Source organism: Saccopteryx leptura, chromosome 2 (assembly GCF_036850995.1).
Source record: "Saccopteryx leptura isolate mSacLep1 chromosome 2, mSacLep1_pri_phased_curated, whole genome shotgun sequence".
Lineage (NCBI taxonomy): Eukaryota > Metazoa > Chordata > Mammalia > Chiroptera > Emballonuridae > Saccopteryx > Saccopteryx leptura.
The window spans coordinates 40,086,775-40,102,841 of NC_089504.1; the positions used below are offsets into that span (position 1 = coordinate 40,086,775).

The 16,067-nt window shown below is 46.1% G+C and overlaps 1 protein-coding gene across 1 annotated transcript in view; it reads left to right on the forward strand.

The window, feature by feature from the left end:
• B4GALT1 (beta-1,4-galactosyltransferase 1) overlaps window positions 1–16,067 on the forward strand; it is a 58,529-nt gene that overhangs the window by 17,992 nt on the left and 24,470 nt on the right. Inside the window, exon 2 of the mRNA XM_066367834.1 lies at window positions 13,359–13,594. Coding sequence (XP_066223931.1) covers window positions 13,359–13,594 — 236 coding nt within the window. The remainder of the gene's footprint in view (window positions 1–13,358; window positions 13,595–16,067) is intronic.

Here is a 16,067-nt window from a genome sequence, read left to right on the forward strand (position 1 = left end):
CGGGATCCACCCGGCACACTCACCAGGGGGCGATGCTCTGCCCATCTGGGGCGTCGCTCTGCTGCAATCAGAGTCATTCTAGTGCCTAAGGCAGAGGCCACAGAGCCATCCTCAGCGCCCAGGCAAACTTTGCTCCAGTGGAGCCTTGGCTGCGGGAGGGGAAGAGACAGAGAGGAAGGAGAGGGGGAGGGTTGGAGAAGCAGATGGGCCCTTCTCCTGTGTGCCCTGGCCGGGAATCGAACCCGGGACTCCCACACGCCAGGCCAATGCTCTACCACTGAGCTAACTGGCCAGGGCTTTGGTGGGGTTTTTTTGTTTTTTTTTTAATGTTTATTTTATTGATTTAGAAAGAGGAAGAGAAAGAGAGAGAGAGAGACAGGCATATTGATCTATTCCTGTGTATGTCCTGACCAAGGATCGAACCTACAACCCCTGTGCTTCAGAACAATGTTCTAACCAACTGAGCTATCTGACCAGGGAGGCGTCTTGTTTTAATTTGTTTCTCTAATTAGTGATGATGTTGAGCAAACTGTCATGTGTTTGTTGTTTATTTGTATTTCTTCTGTGAATTACTTATTCATATTTTTACTTATTTTTCTTATGAGTTTTTAGAATATGTTTGTAGGAGTTTTTAATACTATGGATATTATTTCTTTATTATATGTTGTTTGCAAATATGATCTTTTCTTCTGTCACCTGTCTTTTTAACTATCTGTAGCTTTGAGCATACAAAAGTTTTGAATTTTAATGTATATATACCTGTCTTTTACTGTATCACCTCAGGTTTTTTGTTTGTTTTTCCATTTGGGAAGGTCTTTGTCATTCCAAGATTGTAAAATTTTTAATCTCCTGTATTTTCTTCTAAGTTGGTTCTTCAACATTTTAGTAATTGTCCCTGAAAGTAAAAGATGAGCAGAACCGCTGCTCAACCCTCATGTGTGGCAGGATGACTTATGTCGTACCCAAAAGATCCTTTGAGGTCCCAGACTCTTCTTCCAAATCTGTCACTGTTGCTGGTGGATCACAGTAAAAAAGTGAGATTTCAACCACTTGTGATTGTAGAGCTGTAATAATCTGTAGGCTTGGGAATTCTAGCGATCAATGAGAAGGCAAATAATATTTATTGATCATCTGTTAGTATTAAGCACTGTGATAAATATGTATATGTGTTACCTCATTTGTCTCCTGAAAGGAACACATTATTAGACCCACTCCTTGGAGAAGGAAACTGGAGCTGGCTACATTTAAAGTAGTCCTGATACCTGAGAGGTATTTCCAGGAGTGCATGGATGGCAGACTGCCCAGATGGCCCAGAGGGAAGCGGGCTCTGTACAGCCCAAGTCGGGTTCTAGATGTAGAGAGAAGGGTGTTCTTATAACCAGCAGTACTTGTCCAGAAAGTCACTCAGGGCTCAAACCTGCAACCTTGGCATGTTGGAACGACATTCTAACCATTTTTATTCCTACATATTCAGTATGTATTTCCTAAAAATAAGAAGTTAAAAAATATAGCCATAGTGCAGTGATTTGCAACCTTTTTTATCTTGTGGCACACATAAACTAATTGCTGAAATACTGTATCATACCAAAAAATATATTTTTTGCCTATTTTTTTGACCAAAAAAACTGATTCATTCACACTGCTGGATGGCTATTGTTGTGTTGGCTGTTGTCATTTTTTTATTTGACAGCCTAAGGGAAAAGAAGTCAGTGCCCCTGACTAAATAGTCAGGTATTATTGCATGTTTTAAAAAATCTTGTGATGCACCAGTTGAAAATTGCTGCCATAGTGTAATGATCAAAATCAACAAACCAACATTGAAAAATTCCTGTCTCACCTATAGACCTTAGAAAGATTTTGTTAGTTGTCCCAAGAATGTCCTTGTCAAAGGTCATGAATAGTATTCAGTTGTCATATCTTTCTAGTCTCTTAATCTGGGACAGTGCCCAACTCTGTCTTTATGTTACATGACACTACGTGTTAAAGTTATTTTATGCCTGACCAGGTGCTGGCGCAGTGGATAGAGTGTCAGACTGGGATGCAGAGGACCCAGGTTCGAGACCCCAAGGTCGCCAGCTTGAGCGCAGGCTCATCTGGTTTGAGCAAAGCTCACCAACTTGGACCCAAGGTCACTGGCTTGAGCAAGGGGTTACTGGGTCTGCTGTAGCCCCATGGTCAAGGCACATATGAGAAAGCAATCAATGAACAACTAAGGTGTCGCAACGCAAAACTAACGATTGATGCTTCTCATCTCTGTCCATTCCTGTCTATCTGTCCCTATCTATCCTTCTCTCTGACTCCCAGTCTCTGTTAAGGAAAAAATAAATAAATAAAGTTATTCTGTAAAAGGCCCCTCTGGACTCATCTGATGTTTTCTTGCAATGAGGTTCAAGTTATGCACTTTTGACAAGAATACTGCACAAGCAATGCTGAGTTCTCAGTACATTAATTCTGGAGGCACATGTTATTAATTTTGGTCCTTACTGACAGTGTGAACTTTAATGGGGGAACCTGCCATTTCTCAATGATAAAGTTACTATTTTATACTTTTTAATTAGAAAGTATCTTATGGCATTTACTATGGTTGTTGGTGATCTAATTCGGTCATTCCTTCTAGGTTTATTAGCTGGCATTTTCCTGTAAGGAAGAGCTTTCTATTCTCCCCTGCTAATTCGGTACAGACTTATGGATTCTTATTTTATTCAGTAGCTCATAATCCTTTACTAGGATTATTTATTTTGATGCTCAGACTTTCCTAGGTTTGGCTAGTGAGATCCCCTTCAGGCTGGCTCCTATGTCACTTTGAAATATTTCATCATTCTTTGAGTACTTCTTCCTTTTTAGGCACAGCAAGATGTTCCAGGTTCCTCTTGCTCAGTCCCTGACTGAGTCCTGGAATCAACCACTTCTCTGCCAGCCCTAGCTCTTTTTAGTAGAGAATAGTATATAGAAACCAAGAATTGAGCTCCTGGAGCTCATCTGCTTGTTTTAAGGTCTGTTCACATTGTTATGTGTACATCTAGTGTCCATGATTTTCATCCCAGTTTCCCTTTGCCTTCCTTAATGATATTCCCACACTGCCTTCACTAATCCTGTGGTAAGTAAGGCACAGCCTTCTGCTCGTCCTTTATGGACCTGTGTGTGCATGCTTACGCTGATTTGGGAGTGCCAGATACCACCCAAGATGGCCACCCCCCTTTACCTTTCCACCAGGGGGGCATGAGCATCTCTGTACCTCCACAAATACTTGGCATTAACCAGCTTTCTAATTTTTGCCAAAAGAATAAATGTGCTGAGAGAGTTCTTGTTTTAACTTGCTTTTCTCTAATTACAAATAATCCCTTTAGATGCTTGGTGGCCTTTGGGATTCCTATCTGCTAAATTGCTTATTCATAATAATCCTTTAGTTGTTTTTCCTTTTTTTTTAAAGATTTATTGATTCTTAGAGAGAGAGAAAGGTGGGGAGGGGCAGGAAGCATCAACTCATAGTTGCTTCTCGTATGTGCCTTGACCAGGCAACCCCAGGGTTTTGACATGACGACCTCAGCACTCCAGGCCGGTGCTTTACCCACTGCGCCACCACAGGCCAGGCTCCCTTTGCTGGTTTTTTCATTCAGGTTCTTATACTTTTCTTGATATGCAAGATTTTTAATACATCCTGGAAACTAATCCCTTGCTGCTCTTAGACATTGCAATGTCATCTCTGAATCTGTCATCTGTCTGTTCATGTGGCCCATACTATCTTGTTAGAACGTGACTTTGTCTTTGTTTTGTGCAGTGTCTCACCAGCGCTCTTTCTCTGTGACTGTGTTAACGCCTGTAGTCCCTCTGCATCTGGGTGTTCTGATGTAGCGAAGCTCCGCTGACTGTCCTCAGCAAGCAGTCCATCCTTATGAGCCCATAGCCTCTACTGCAGGGGTCGGGAAACTTTTTGGCTGAGATAGCCATGAACGCCACATATTTTAAAATGTAATTCCATGAGAGCCATACAACGACCCGTGTACATTACGCATTATTCAATAAACATTTGGTGTTGTCCCGGAGGACAGCTGTGATTGGCTCCAGCCACCCACATCCATGAACATGAGCGGTAGGAAATGAATGGATTGTAATACATGAGAATGTTTTATATTTTTAACGTTACTATTTTTTAATTAAAGATTTGTCTGCAAGCCAGATGCAGCCATCAAAAGAGCCACAGCTGGCTCACGAGCCATAGGTTCCCAACCCCTGCTTTACTGAATTCCATTGAGAATGACTTTGTCTCTTAGAGTGTGAGGCCCACATGCAGGTATCATTCATGTATTCAGCAAATATCTGTTGTAGGCCTCCTGTGTGTTAGGTGCTGTGCTATCACTGTCAAGGTTCAGAGCTTATGAACCTTGCCTGTGGCTTTTCAGAAGTGGCACGGAGGTCTGAATCCTGGGCTGTGATTACCATGCTGCTTCCTGTGGACACTGCATTTGCTTGCTGCAGAACTGTGTGTCAAATTTCTCCATTTTTTCTAACAAATGACCTAAGAAGGCGCAGAGCAAAGTGCCCAGCATCCTGAGGAGGGTAATGTAATCAGAAGAGGAATGGAGGCCAGTGTGGCTTCTATCATTCGGGGCCTGGAGTTCTCAAGTGGCAGGCCCAGGACCACCTGTGGGTGACTGTCTCCAGGGAGAGAATAGAGGCCTCAGAGGAGGTTAGGGGACTGCCTCAGCCTCAGGGGAAAGTCTTAAAATACAATACCAGATGCTGTCATTCTAATCCTTTATGAGACGTTCAAATCATTCCTTCCAGAAGTGCTCTAGTTCTTAGAGGAGAGAGATGCAGCTAGACCTCCCTGGGGCTGACAGAATTTCCAGGCAAGTTGGCCTCCTGAGCCTTTCCTGGTAGTGATAACTACTAACCTTGGGCAGGCACAATTTCGGCAAATTCCAGCTGAGGGAGGGCGAGAGGGAGGGAGGCAGAAGGGCTGAGTGAGGAGGAAATCTGTTTTTGGGCCAGAACCAAACAAAGCAGAAATTCCTCCTGGGACAATTTTCCCTGGTGGACAAACACTGGGAAGCTTCGAAGCCTGTGACCCCCAGTGCTGTGCCTTGACCTCAGGGCCTAGCCTCTCTGTGGTTGCACTGCCAGTGAAAACCTTTTGGTGGGGGAGGTAGAAAAGGGTAAAGGGGGATAAGTGGTGACAGAAAGAGACTCGACCTGCAGTACATAGATGATGTATTATAGAATTGTACACTTGAAACCTATAATTTTATTAACCAGTGTCACCCTGATAAATTAAGAAAAGGAAAAGAAAGCCTTTATGGGCTACCTCAGGACACAAGTGGACTGTCATGCCCCCAGTTCTGGGGTCTCCAGAGGTTTCTCAGTATTCACTCCTTGACTCTCCTGCCTCAGAATTCAGGCACTGTGACCATGTATGGTATAGAAATGGGCTTGAGGAGGGTTTAGGATAGTCATGTCAAATAAGTTCACTTTTGTGCTGCCTGGGAGCATTAGTGGCTCCTGGAGCCCTAGTTTGAGAGGGATTCTGAGACAGAATCCCCATGAGCACAGCGCAGGGAGAGCAGAGGGGCATGTATGTCCCCTATGTGGGTGCATCTGTAAACATGAGAACCTTAAAGGGTTAGTAAGGGGAAGATAAGGGTGGCTTTTGGGGGGGACAATCCAAGAATGTCCTTGAGGAAGTCTGTAAATCTCTGGTCTTCAGTTTCAAACCCGCATGTGTTAACCTTGGGGCTGAGCATAATTCTAAAGGTCCTTCCAGCCCCATACTGCCAGGGTTTTTTGGGTTCTGATTCAAGGAAGATCCGGACCCTTCAAGGTGATGGAATCTGACCATGGCTTTGCTCTCTTAGGTTTAGGCCTTGATACTTTTGGGGACAGGGGCCTTAACTGAGTGACCGCCTAAGGCTTTTCTGATGATCTCACAACCCACATCAGACTTGGAGCTTTGGAGTTATTCTCTCAAGGAATAAATGGTATTTGGTGAAGTGCCTGTTTGATGCGGCAGTGTGAGGTTTAGATGAGGAAAGGCAACATTTTCACTAGGTTGTATACTGCCACTAAGTTTCTCATTGTAGCCCTAGAACCTGCAGGAAGTTTACTTTAAAATTGAGGGTGGGCCCTGGCCGGTTGGCTCAGCGGTAGAGCGTTGGCCTGGCGTGCAGGAGTCCCGGGTTCGATTCCCAGCCAGGGCACACAGGAGAAGCGCCCATCTGCTTCTCCACCCCTCCCCCTCTCCTTCCTCTTTGTCTCTCTCTTCCCCTCCCGCAGCGAGGCTCCATTGGAGCAAAGATGGCCCGGGCGCTGGGGATGGCTCCTTGGCTTCTGCCCCAGGCGCTAGAGTGGCTCTGTTCGCGACAGAGCAACGCCCCAGAGGGGCAGAGCATCGCCCCCTGGTGGGCGTGCCGGGTGGATCCCGGTCGGGCGCATGCGGGAGTCTGACTGTCTATCCCCGTTTCCAGCTTCAGAAAAAAAAAAAAAAAAAAAAAAAAGACAACAATGTAGTTATGATATCTATCCCTGTACAGAAGCCAAAAGTGAAACATGTTCTGTTATATGACATACATTGTCAGAAATGAGAAATACAAAATAGTTCCTGCGTGTAAGTTTTTCTTGGTATCTCATTCTTAGAACTTCATGGGGTGGGATGGAGGTAGTGGTTAATGAGTGAACCGATAAACCAACATTTCTTTAAATATAATCCAGGAACCCATGTTAAAATTACCTAGAGTGCTTGTTAAAATGCAGAGTCCTGGCCCCCAGCCCTAGACTTACTAGATCAGAAGCTCTGAGGAGTAGGACCCAGGAATCTGCAGTTTGCTTTTCTGGTTGATTCTTGCACACCTCAGTTTGAGAACCGTTATCAATAGGTGGAAAGCTCACCAGCGTCTTGAAGGGAAAAACAGTAACAAATCAGAGTATATATATGGCCTTTGAAGGTTGGGTGGGCATTTATAATGGGAGAGAGAGCAGGGCACAAGAAAGGCCAGTTCCAATGAGGCCAGTGTTCCATTGCTGGCCATGTTATTTTCAGGTCATATTTGGAAGACCTACAGAGTGGAGCGCTGTGGGCACACGGCAGGGCTGCTCCTGGGCGAGGTGGGTGGAGGAGTAACTGGCCCCACCGTGCCCGGCTGGTCCAATCCCCTTGGCCACCTGCGCTCTGCTCGGCAGACCTCCCAGCAGGCACCTTTATTTTTGTGTGTAAATACTTTGTTTTTCTCTATACTCCCAAGTGCAGGGTTCTGAGACCACAAATGTGTTCTACTTCCTGTTGAAAAAGTGTTTTTTTCCCCAGGGTCTAGGAGTGGCTTCGGTGGTAAAACTGCAGGAAGCACAGTAGGTGTTGAAATTGTGTTGTGTGCAGTGTGCTTGAAGGACATCAAGTCAACATTAGAAATAGATTATTCCCGTTTTCTGGCTACTGAGTAGTATGTTTCAAAATCTTTATTTTGGGAGACACTTATTGGGAAAGGAATGAAGGGGGAGGTCACATATTTTTGTCCTTGGATTATATTTTTTAAATGTTTATTGTTTAATTTTAAGGATATGCCCAAAGAGATAAAAGAAAAATAGCATGAACATCTGGTTTAAGAAATACATCTTTTCCAATACTTGTGAAGCTTTTGGTGAATTAGATCTTAAAACTCAACGAGAAATGGTTAACACGAGACTTCAGAAGTCCTTTCTGGTGGCTCTCAGTCTCCATGCTCTTCCACCAGGTTTTCTCAAGGTTTATGGAAATCCGCTTTGTCGCTTGTGTCAGTGGCGGGAGCAGGGGAATAGCTGTGTGCCGTCCACTCAGCTGACACTTGTTGCTGTATTCTGAGGCCATGGCAGCCAAGCAGACAGTGCCATTCTGTGTGATAAGCTGCTTCTCTACAAAGCTTTCCTCGACTCTTCCCTGGCCTGAGTTGACTCCCCTTCCTTTGTACCTTGTCAGCTGTTCTCACCACTGTCACCCTCATCATCACTGTCTGCTTTGCTGGTCACCCTGCCCGAAGGGTGCAAAGACCTCCTCTTAACCCAGCCTCACTGCTGCATGCCCAGTACCAGCTGGCACATGGTATGAACTAACTGGGTGTGTGTTTGCGTGGATATGGTGCTGTAAGTACTTGAGGTGGAGAACGAGGAAGAACCAAGAAGTCTTCCTATGGTAGTGATGTTTGAGCTGAGGCCAGGCAGCTGTTGGATTGGTGATAACTAAGTCCTTGGGAAACTCTGAAGACCTTCTGTTCCCTGAAGGACCAGAAAGAAGGTTTGTGATGAGCCCCATGCAGTAGATGGTGCTTCTCATTTCCTGTCTGAGGGGCACAGGGAACATCATGAGGTCATGGGACCACTGCAGACAGCTGTCATTCCCAAGTCTGGGGATTTCGTAGTGCCAGGCTCAGCTTCCAGTGCATATCTGGCTTCTGGAAAATTGGTACAGAGAGAAATGGCCCACCCATGATGCCTGTGGAACTACACTGTGGTTGGGGAGGAGAGAGCTCAAAGAGGGGCTGTGTCGTGTGCTATCAGTACTGAAGCCTGGACAAGGGAGACACTCCAGCATCCCAGCTTTTAGGACCACAAAGCTCTGGGTACTGCCCAGTCCCAGAGTTCCCAAATGTTTGAATTTCACTGTCTAGGAAAATCCCAAAAGAAATTGAGGGGCTTGATCCATGGTTGACAATCCAGCATTGAAGTTAAAAAAAAAAAAAAAAAAAAAATTCAATCCAGCATCAAAATCAATCATGATCAGTGTTCTCTCCCTCTCTGGCATGCATCTTTTAAATTCTAAGGGTTCCCACAGGACTTGCAACCAGGGGAACAGTGGGCAGTGGCAGCTCATCCTGGGCTCACCCCTGAACCTGTCTCCAGGGCTTCCTTTACTCTTACTTTCTAGGGAGCCAAAGAGAGCAGCCCTGCCTGGGCTCACTTCTTTCCTATAACATTTCAGAGCACCAGAGCAGCCCCTCCTGGTCTCTCTCCTGTTGCTCCTTCTATCCTAAGCCCTTGTTTCACTGTCCCCAGCTTTAATAAATGTGCCCTCAAAAAAAAAAAATCAATCATGATTATTTCATAAAAGAAAGGACATTTTAACATCTAAAGAGTAAGAAGTACTTAACCGTGGAGGAAAGGGCATTCCGGTATATTGATTGCATTTAACTGATGAAGAACCACTGCATTCTAATATTGCCATTTTGTCCAGGCTGGTGAAACATTGTCACAAACCAGCATTTGGCCAAGGATTGTGTCTTGAACCACTGGCTGGTCAGTTGGGAAGCAGTGACTAGAGGTTCCATCCTGTGTTGCTGAGGCTGGAGGATTGAACTACTGGTTTAGCTAATGTGAAAGTGTGGCAGGGAGTCTGTGCTGGGTTGGCTCTAGATTAGCAGGGCTTTTGATGGAGGATCATGTGTGTGTCTGGGTTTGCCGTGCTGAGCAAGGGAGCAGTGGAATTTGTCGGAGTTGAGCTCACACATTGAAGTTATTGAGCGACTTACACGCAAGGCCGTGACCTGGACTCCCAGCCGAGAGGCCCACGTGGCGAGGCATTAGCTAGGGGAGCCGAGGACAGGCTCACATCTGCTCATCTGCTTACGTAACCCTGCTTCCCAGCTCCCAGAGCCAAGAAAACACACAAGCCAGCCCAGCGGGGCCAAGGGCTTGTGGTAGCACACGCCATGCGCCTCACAGCAAGGGAGGCTTGGCGTAGCCTGAGGACTGCCATGAAGCTCTCAGTCCTTTGCTTCCTCTCTTTGCCTCTCCCTGAGACCGCAAGCAGTGGCTCTGAGACCTGAGGGCAGGTCTGCAAGGCTCTGGGCAGAGCTTGTCACAGCCCTGGAGTCTGAGCTCTGTGGATTTTCTCACTGGGACAGAGCCACGTGTGTGCAGAGGACGGTCTCTGCAGCCTGGGCAGGGGGTGTGAGGTGTTCAGGGCACTCACGGAGTCCTCCTGCCTGGCGCTGGACCCAAGAAGGTATCCGGCTCCAGGTCTGGAGCCAGTGACTGCCAAGTGCTGTCCACTCTCAGAGGTGTGATCTGTAGGATTCTCAAAGCTGTGGAGGCTTCACAGATGAAAGGTGGGGAAAGAATTGCCAGATTGGGCAGGGAGGGCAGGATCTGGGGGTCATTGTGCTCTCAATGAGTTGGAGACATGATGGGGGTTACGAGAAGAGTGCAGGGAGGAGAAGGAGAGTGATAAGAGGCTCTTCAGTGACAAAACTCTACATGAGCCATTGGAGGAGCCAGTAGGGGTGGTGGTAGATATGAGTTCTTCTGTGGCAGGTTGAATTCCAGTCCCTGCAATTTACAAATGGGAAACCAGTATCCCGAAGGTGGATGGTACTTGCCTAATGCTAGATCATCCAGCACGTCACTGATGGAGCTGAACCAGGGCCCAGGCATCCTCTCTCCTGTCCAGGAAGCCTCAGGACCACCTTTCTGGAACTCCTGAAGGGGCAAAACCAAGGCCAACCTGCAGGTGTCTGCTTCAGGAGGCTAGGGAGACCAAGTGTGAATTCTGTCTTCTGAGCTGGTTTCATAAAGTGTAAGCTGGTAGGGTGATAGTCCAGATGCCCCTTGAGTTCCTGAAAATGGTGTTATGTTTAGCAGTATTTTGAGAACCAAAGCTGCAGCGGGGCTGGGGGATTTACAGGTGTGGTGCAGCCCTCTGAAGTGAGAAGAGCCCAGTGATGGATCTTTTTTTCATGTGTTTCACAAGTGCACTGTGCAGCAGGGCCTCCCAGCAGGCTTTGCCTGGAGCTGAGGAATCAAGCAGTTCAGGCCTTCAGCACCCTGTGGGGAAGGGCTGCCTCCATGACATGTGAGTTGTAGGAGACTTTGAGGATCCTCCTTACATGAAAGCCCCAAGAACTTGTGAAGATGGGAGGTTCATCTTCCCATTGCTAAAGAGTTAACCACCCTGACATTGTATGAAGATTGTAGACCCAGTGATTATAGACTCTGTAATCTTCATACGTCAGGGTGGTTAGCTGTTTTGTGGACTGGCATTTGAAAACCACTGACCTAGGCTTCTTATTAATTAATTATCCATGTTGGTCCTTCTCAGGATCTGCCAAGTCAGGCTCTTTAGGGGAGGGGCCTGAGATTCCATATTTTTACAGATTACCTCAGGGATTCTGAGGGTAGGTTTGGGGAAAAACTGGTCCATGGTTACCCCTTACTTAGTCTTGGAACATAAAACCTACTCAACTGAGGGCATTCGGGCGATTGGAGCCAGCAGTCAGAAGAGGGGCTGAGTTTGAGGCCCTCGTGCCCCCAGAGAGGGAGGTACATGGCCAGGGAGGTGCTTGGGCTTTGGAACCCTGAGGTTATCCTTCGTGCCCAGGGCATCTGCTGGGGAGCTCTGTGGTAAGGAGGAAAGGCAAATTTCAAGGTCAGATTGGGGCTTTCCTTGTAAGATTCTGGCCTTCTCTCAACACAAAGTTTGTTGTTAGAGGGAAGAGGGAAGGGCATTTCTGCAAAGGGCAAAATGTGGTCAGAGACCTGGTTTATGGGAGGGGGGGAGTGGAGACTGAAGGGCCTTATTGCCAAGCCAAGAGGTTTGGCTTTACCTTGTCCAAGGTGACACAGCCTTAGAACCATTGGAGGTTTTTAGCAGGAAAGTAATGACCATAGCTGTGTCTCAGAAAAAAATGAATGGGAACAGGTCCCTGATGATGGAACAGGATCAGCACTGGAAGGAGGGAGGGGTGAGTGGAGTAGCGGAGGGGACTGGGGTGGGGGGGAGGGGGGAGGAGATGGTGAGTTTGCACCCAGGACAGGATGGAGGAGCAAGAGTCACAGCTTTCTTTTCTCGGGCTGTCTCACTTCAGGAGGGTAAGTGGCCTCTGGGGACATGGGTGCTTGGAGAGCACATATTGTTGACAAACAGGGTGACAGAAGGCGCACACTGGTTTTTTGTTGTTGTTTTTTTCACACACTGGTTTTAACTAGCATGTTTCAGGTGAACTTGCTCTGGATTTGTGGTCAGTGTTCTCACCTCTGTTTTGTAGATTCCTTCCTTTGTTCTGCGACTGGTTGCTTCACCGGTGAAGCTGGTTACATATAGAGTAACAGTTCTCAAAGCATGTCCCCGAATAAAATGGTTCTGTGGCCTAGTAAGTTTGGGAGATGGCAGGTTAAATAAAGTGAAGGAGGTTTCTCGATTGCACAACTTCTCAGAGTCTTGGGTACACGTCATGACTTTCCAGAAGCAGGATTTAGTAAGGCAGGGTTGCTAACCTTATTTGACCAGGGGACATGTTCTTCCATTGAGTATCTTACTGGGATTAGTGTCTCCTCGAAGCCCCTTGGAGAATGTCTGGCCTACAGGGAATACTGGGGGCCTGGGTTCAAGTTCTGACTCTGTCCCTTACTCCCTGTGTCCCTGAGCCAGTCATCTTTCTTCTGCCCCCCCCCACCTGTGCTGCGTGAGGGACAGTCCCCAGCAGCCCCTCTACATGTTTCTGTTTAGGAGGCAAGGACTTCCATGTCTGTCTCTGGATTTGACCTTTGCCTTTGCCTCTGCTCCTAATTTGCCACTAACTAAAAACCCACCTTCCACGCGTCAGTTTTTCATCTAAGCCAAAGAGCTCTCTTGCTTACTTATTTCTCTTATCTGGAGCCATGTTCTTTCAAGCCAGATACTTTGCAGCCATGCTTGACTTTTCCTTCCTTCTTTATCACCTCTGCTATTATTTCATCCTTACTTTTACTCGGTATTCTTCTTTGCTGTTCTTTCCAACGGTTTTTCCTCCCCTTCCCCCTGTCTCCTCTGGGGCCTCATTTTCTCCAGTCCTTCCCATCAAGTTTGTCTCATCTGTGCATCAACCCGTGAGACATGGGTTACTCATGCCACTCCTTGCTACCTTCTGATTTTCTCAACGCTGACTTTTCCAGCTCTCTTTCTCTTTCTTTTTTTCCCTCTCCCTCTCTGCTGTCCTTAACTAGGCTAAGTTCAGAGAGGATCTGTCCAAAGCCAAGCCCCCTGGGAGGTGGCAGAGCTAGTTCTCAATTTTAGGATTTCTGAGAAAGTGCCTTCTCCTCCATGCTGACTGATCCTTACAGCATCCTGTCAGGAAGTCAGAGCAGGACTTACCCCATTTCCATTTTACAGTTGAGGAACAGTCTGTCCTGCTTAGGCGAGTGCTTCCTAGAGTGACCAGCCATCCAAGTTTGCCTGGTATGAGAGTTTCCTGGCTTGGTTGGTCACACTAGTGCTGGACAAGGTACCTAGTTCTGGGCACGAGTGCCTTTTCCATGGCCATGCTGCCTCTTAGGAAGAGCTGTCTCCTGTGACCTGGCCCTCTGACACCTGTGAAGCAGTGAGTCCTGTGGCCTGCTAATTTCTCCTTCCCTCCACTTTCTAGTCGGCCCCATGCTGATCGAGTTTAACGTGCCTGTGGACCTGACGCTTGTGGCGAAACAGAACCCTAAGGTGAAGGTGGGAGGTCGCTATGCCCCCAAAGACTGCATTTCTCCTCACAAGGTCGCCATCATTATTCCATTCCGCAACCGGCAGGAGCACCTCAAGTACTGGCTATATTACTTGCACCCAATCCTGCAGCGTCAGCAGTTGGATTATGGCATCTATGTTATCAACCAGGTGAGTTCTGGGAAGATGGAGCAAAGGGAGGAAGTGTGTGTGCACATAAATGTGTAATGGAAGTGGTTTTCTACACAACACATTTTACAGCTCTGCTGCCTTCTTTATCTCAATCAGTGTAGATAAGCTAAATGCTTTACAGTGTGCTTGTCTTTTGCTATTAATTTGTAGGCAAGAGAAATTGCTAGGATGTTTGTTTTTTTTGTTTTTTAATTTATTGATTTTTAGAGAGAGAAGGGGGAAAGAGAGAAACAAACATTGATCTGTTGTTTACTTCTTTATTAATTCATTGGTTGATTCTTGTAAATACTCTTTCCAGGGATTGAAACCATAACCTTGGCATATCGGGATGACACTCTAACCAAGTGAACTACCCAGACAAGGCTTCTGTTTGTTTGGGTTTTTTTTTTTTTTGAAGTAGCTTTGTAACCAAATTGAGATAAATTCTTTCAAAAATTCTCTCCAAACAAAACACTGATTATTTCCTGTCTCTGGGTAGCTGGTATTTTCTTTTTTAAAAATAAAAATATCCATTTAGATGTCAGGCTTTTAGGCAACTTCATATTTATCCAGTTTCCCTGCTTTTTCTGGGGTACTCAAAGGAGACTACGCCCTTAGTTCAGGCCTGAATGCCAGGCCCCAGCAAAAGTTTGGGGAAGTCTGATTTTGGTGGCTGACCATCACGTGGACTGAGCTGAGTCTAAGAAAAGAGAGTGTCTTTCTGTGTGTCTGATCCCTGTATGCTGGGCTTAAGGAAACTAATGTTGAAGACATGTCAGCCTTTAGCACCACGACATGGAGAAAATCAGATTGACCTACAAGGCACTATTGTTGTAATAACTTTGCTAATTTCCAGTCTGCTTGAGGAGCATTATTATTTTTCTGAACGTATAACTTTGATATAGCAAGTTTATTTCAAATACTCAAATTCATATCTTTAGACTATAACCTCCTAGGTGCAATAACACATTTAACGTATCTGTATACCAAATTTCATTGAAATTCACCTGAAGAGACATAGTATGCCTATTTCTAGTGTCCATTTCATTTTAAGATAAATTCTGAATCTGCTTGAGATAGTAAGATTGATGGTAGTTGACAGCTTCTGTCAAAGTTGGGGGACCTTGTGTGCCTCCCCTTAGACCAGAAAGGAAGCTGGAGACAGCAATGTGTCCCCAAGCATTTCTGAGGACTTCTGTGCATAGTGCTTCACCAGTTGCAGAAAGATTCTAAAGAACTGTAGGGTCCCAGTTCTAACAACTGTCCCAAAGCTTCCATTCCCTCTTATGGCAGGCGGACCCTTCCAGGAAACAGTTGGTTAACAAGCCCAGATAGCATGTGATTGGATGGTGGCTCCCAAATGCTCTGGGAGCTCAGGAAGGAGAGAGCAACCGCCTGGAAGACCCAGGATAAAAACTGGGTTCTGAGGGCTAGAGGGAGACATGGGCATCTCAGCTGGGACCAGTGATGGAGACTTTTGGGAAAACAGCCTTACATGTTCCTGGAGATTGAGATGACCATTGGGTAGTAAGGCAGTCAAGGGTGTAGGGCCAGATGTTGGAGCTGAGTCTTGTCAGACAGGAAAGAGCAGAACAACCCTTTACACGGGAAATGAAGCTCAAGGTTGGGAAAGCAGGTGGCAGGCAAACCCCTCAGGGCTGTTTGAGTCCCTTAGCCAAGTGAGGCACGGATCAGGGCCCTGAGGAAATCTATGAGCAAGATAGCTGTGGGTCACTCACTATAGAAGAATGTTGGAGAATGTGAGAGCGAGCAAGTAATGCCAGGCACCTTCAATCCAACAAATATTTGTTTAAGACAAGCCCTGTCATCAGGGAACCTTTTTCCAATGCCAGTGAGCATACTTGATTGTGGCAAGATGCAGGAGTCCGTTATTAAGGCAATGGCAGTGAGGGCCTGGAAGAGGAAGCCACCATCACAGGAGCCAGCGGGAGTTCGTAAGAACAATCTGTGCCAGCTGCACTTTCTTCCCCTCTTTGATAATTATTCTACCAGCAGAAGAGTGACACACTGTGGGCACAGTGTTGTCGGATCTTATTCATCAAGGCATCTGATGGCCTCCTACAAATCTTCCTGAGCAGAAGATAGACAACTGTGGTCTGGATTACACCTGAATTAGACTAAAATGCATACTTGGGCAAAGAGGGTAAAAGAGTTAGTGAGGATGCTGAGCTTTTGAATTTAGGTGACTAGAGTCAAGGAAGACTAGAGGAGAAGATACCAATGAATAGGTAGATATGTTAAATTTTAGGTGAATGTAAGACTTCCCTGGTCAATCATAAAGTCAAAACAAATATTGACCAGTGAAATTTAGCCACCATGTTAAACGCATATGACATAATTTCTACAAATAATCCTAAAGTTTCAAACAACAGATTTCTAAATGTCCTGTACCAGCTATATGCTCCTGCCTGTCCCAGTCCAAGCTAGTGGAAAAGCTAATCCAGCCACTGTG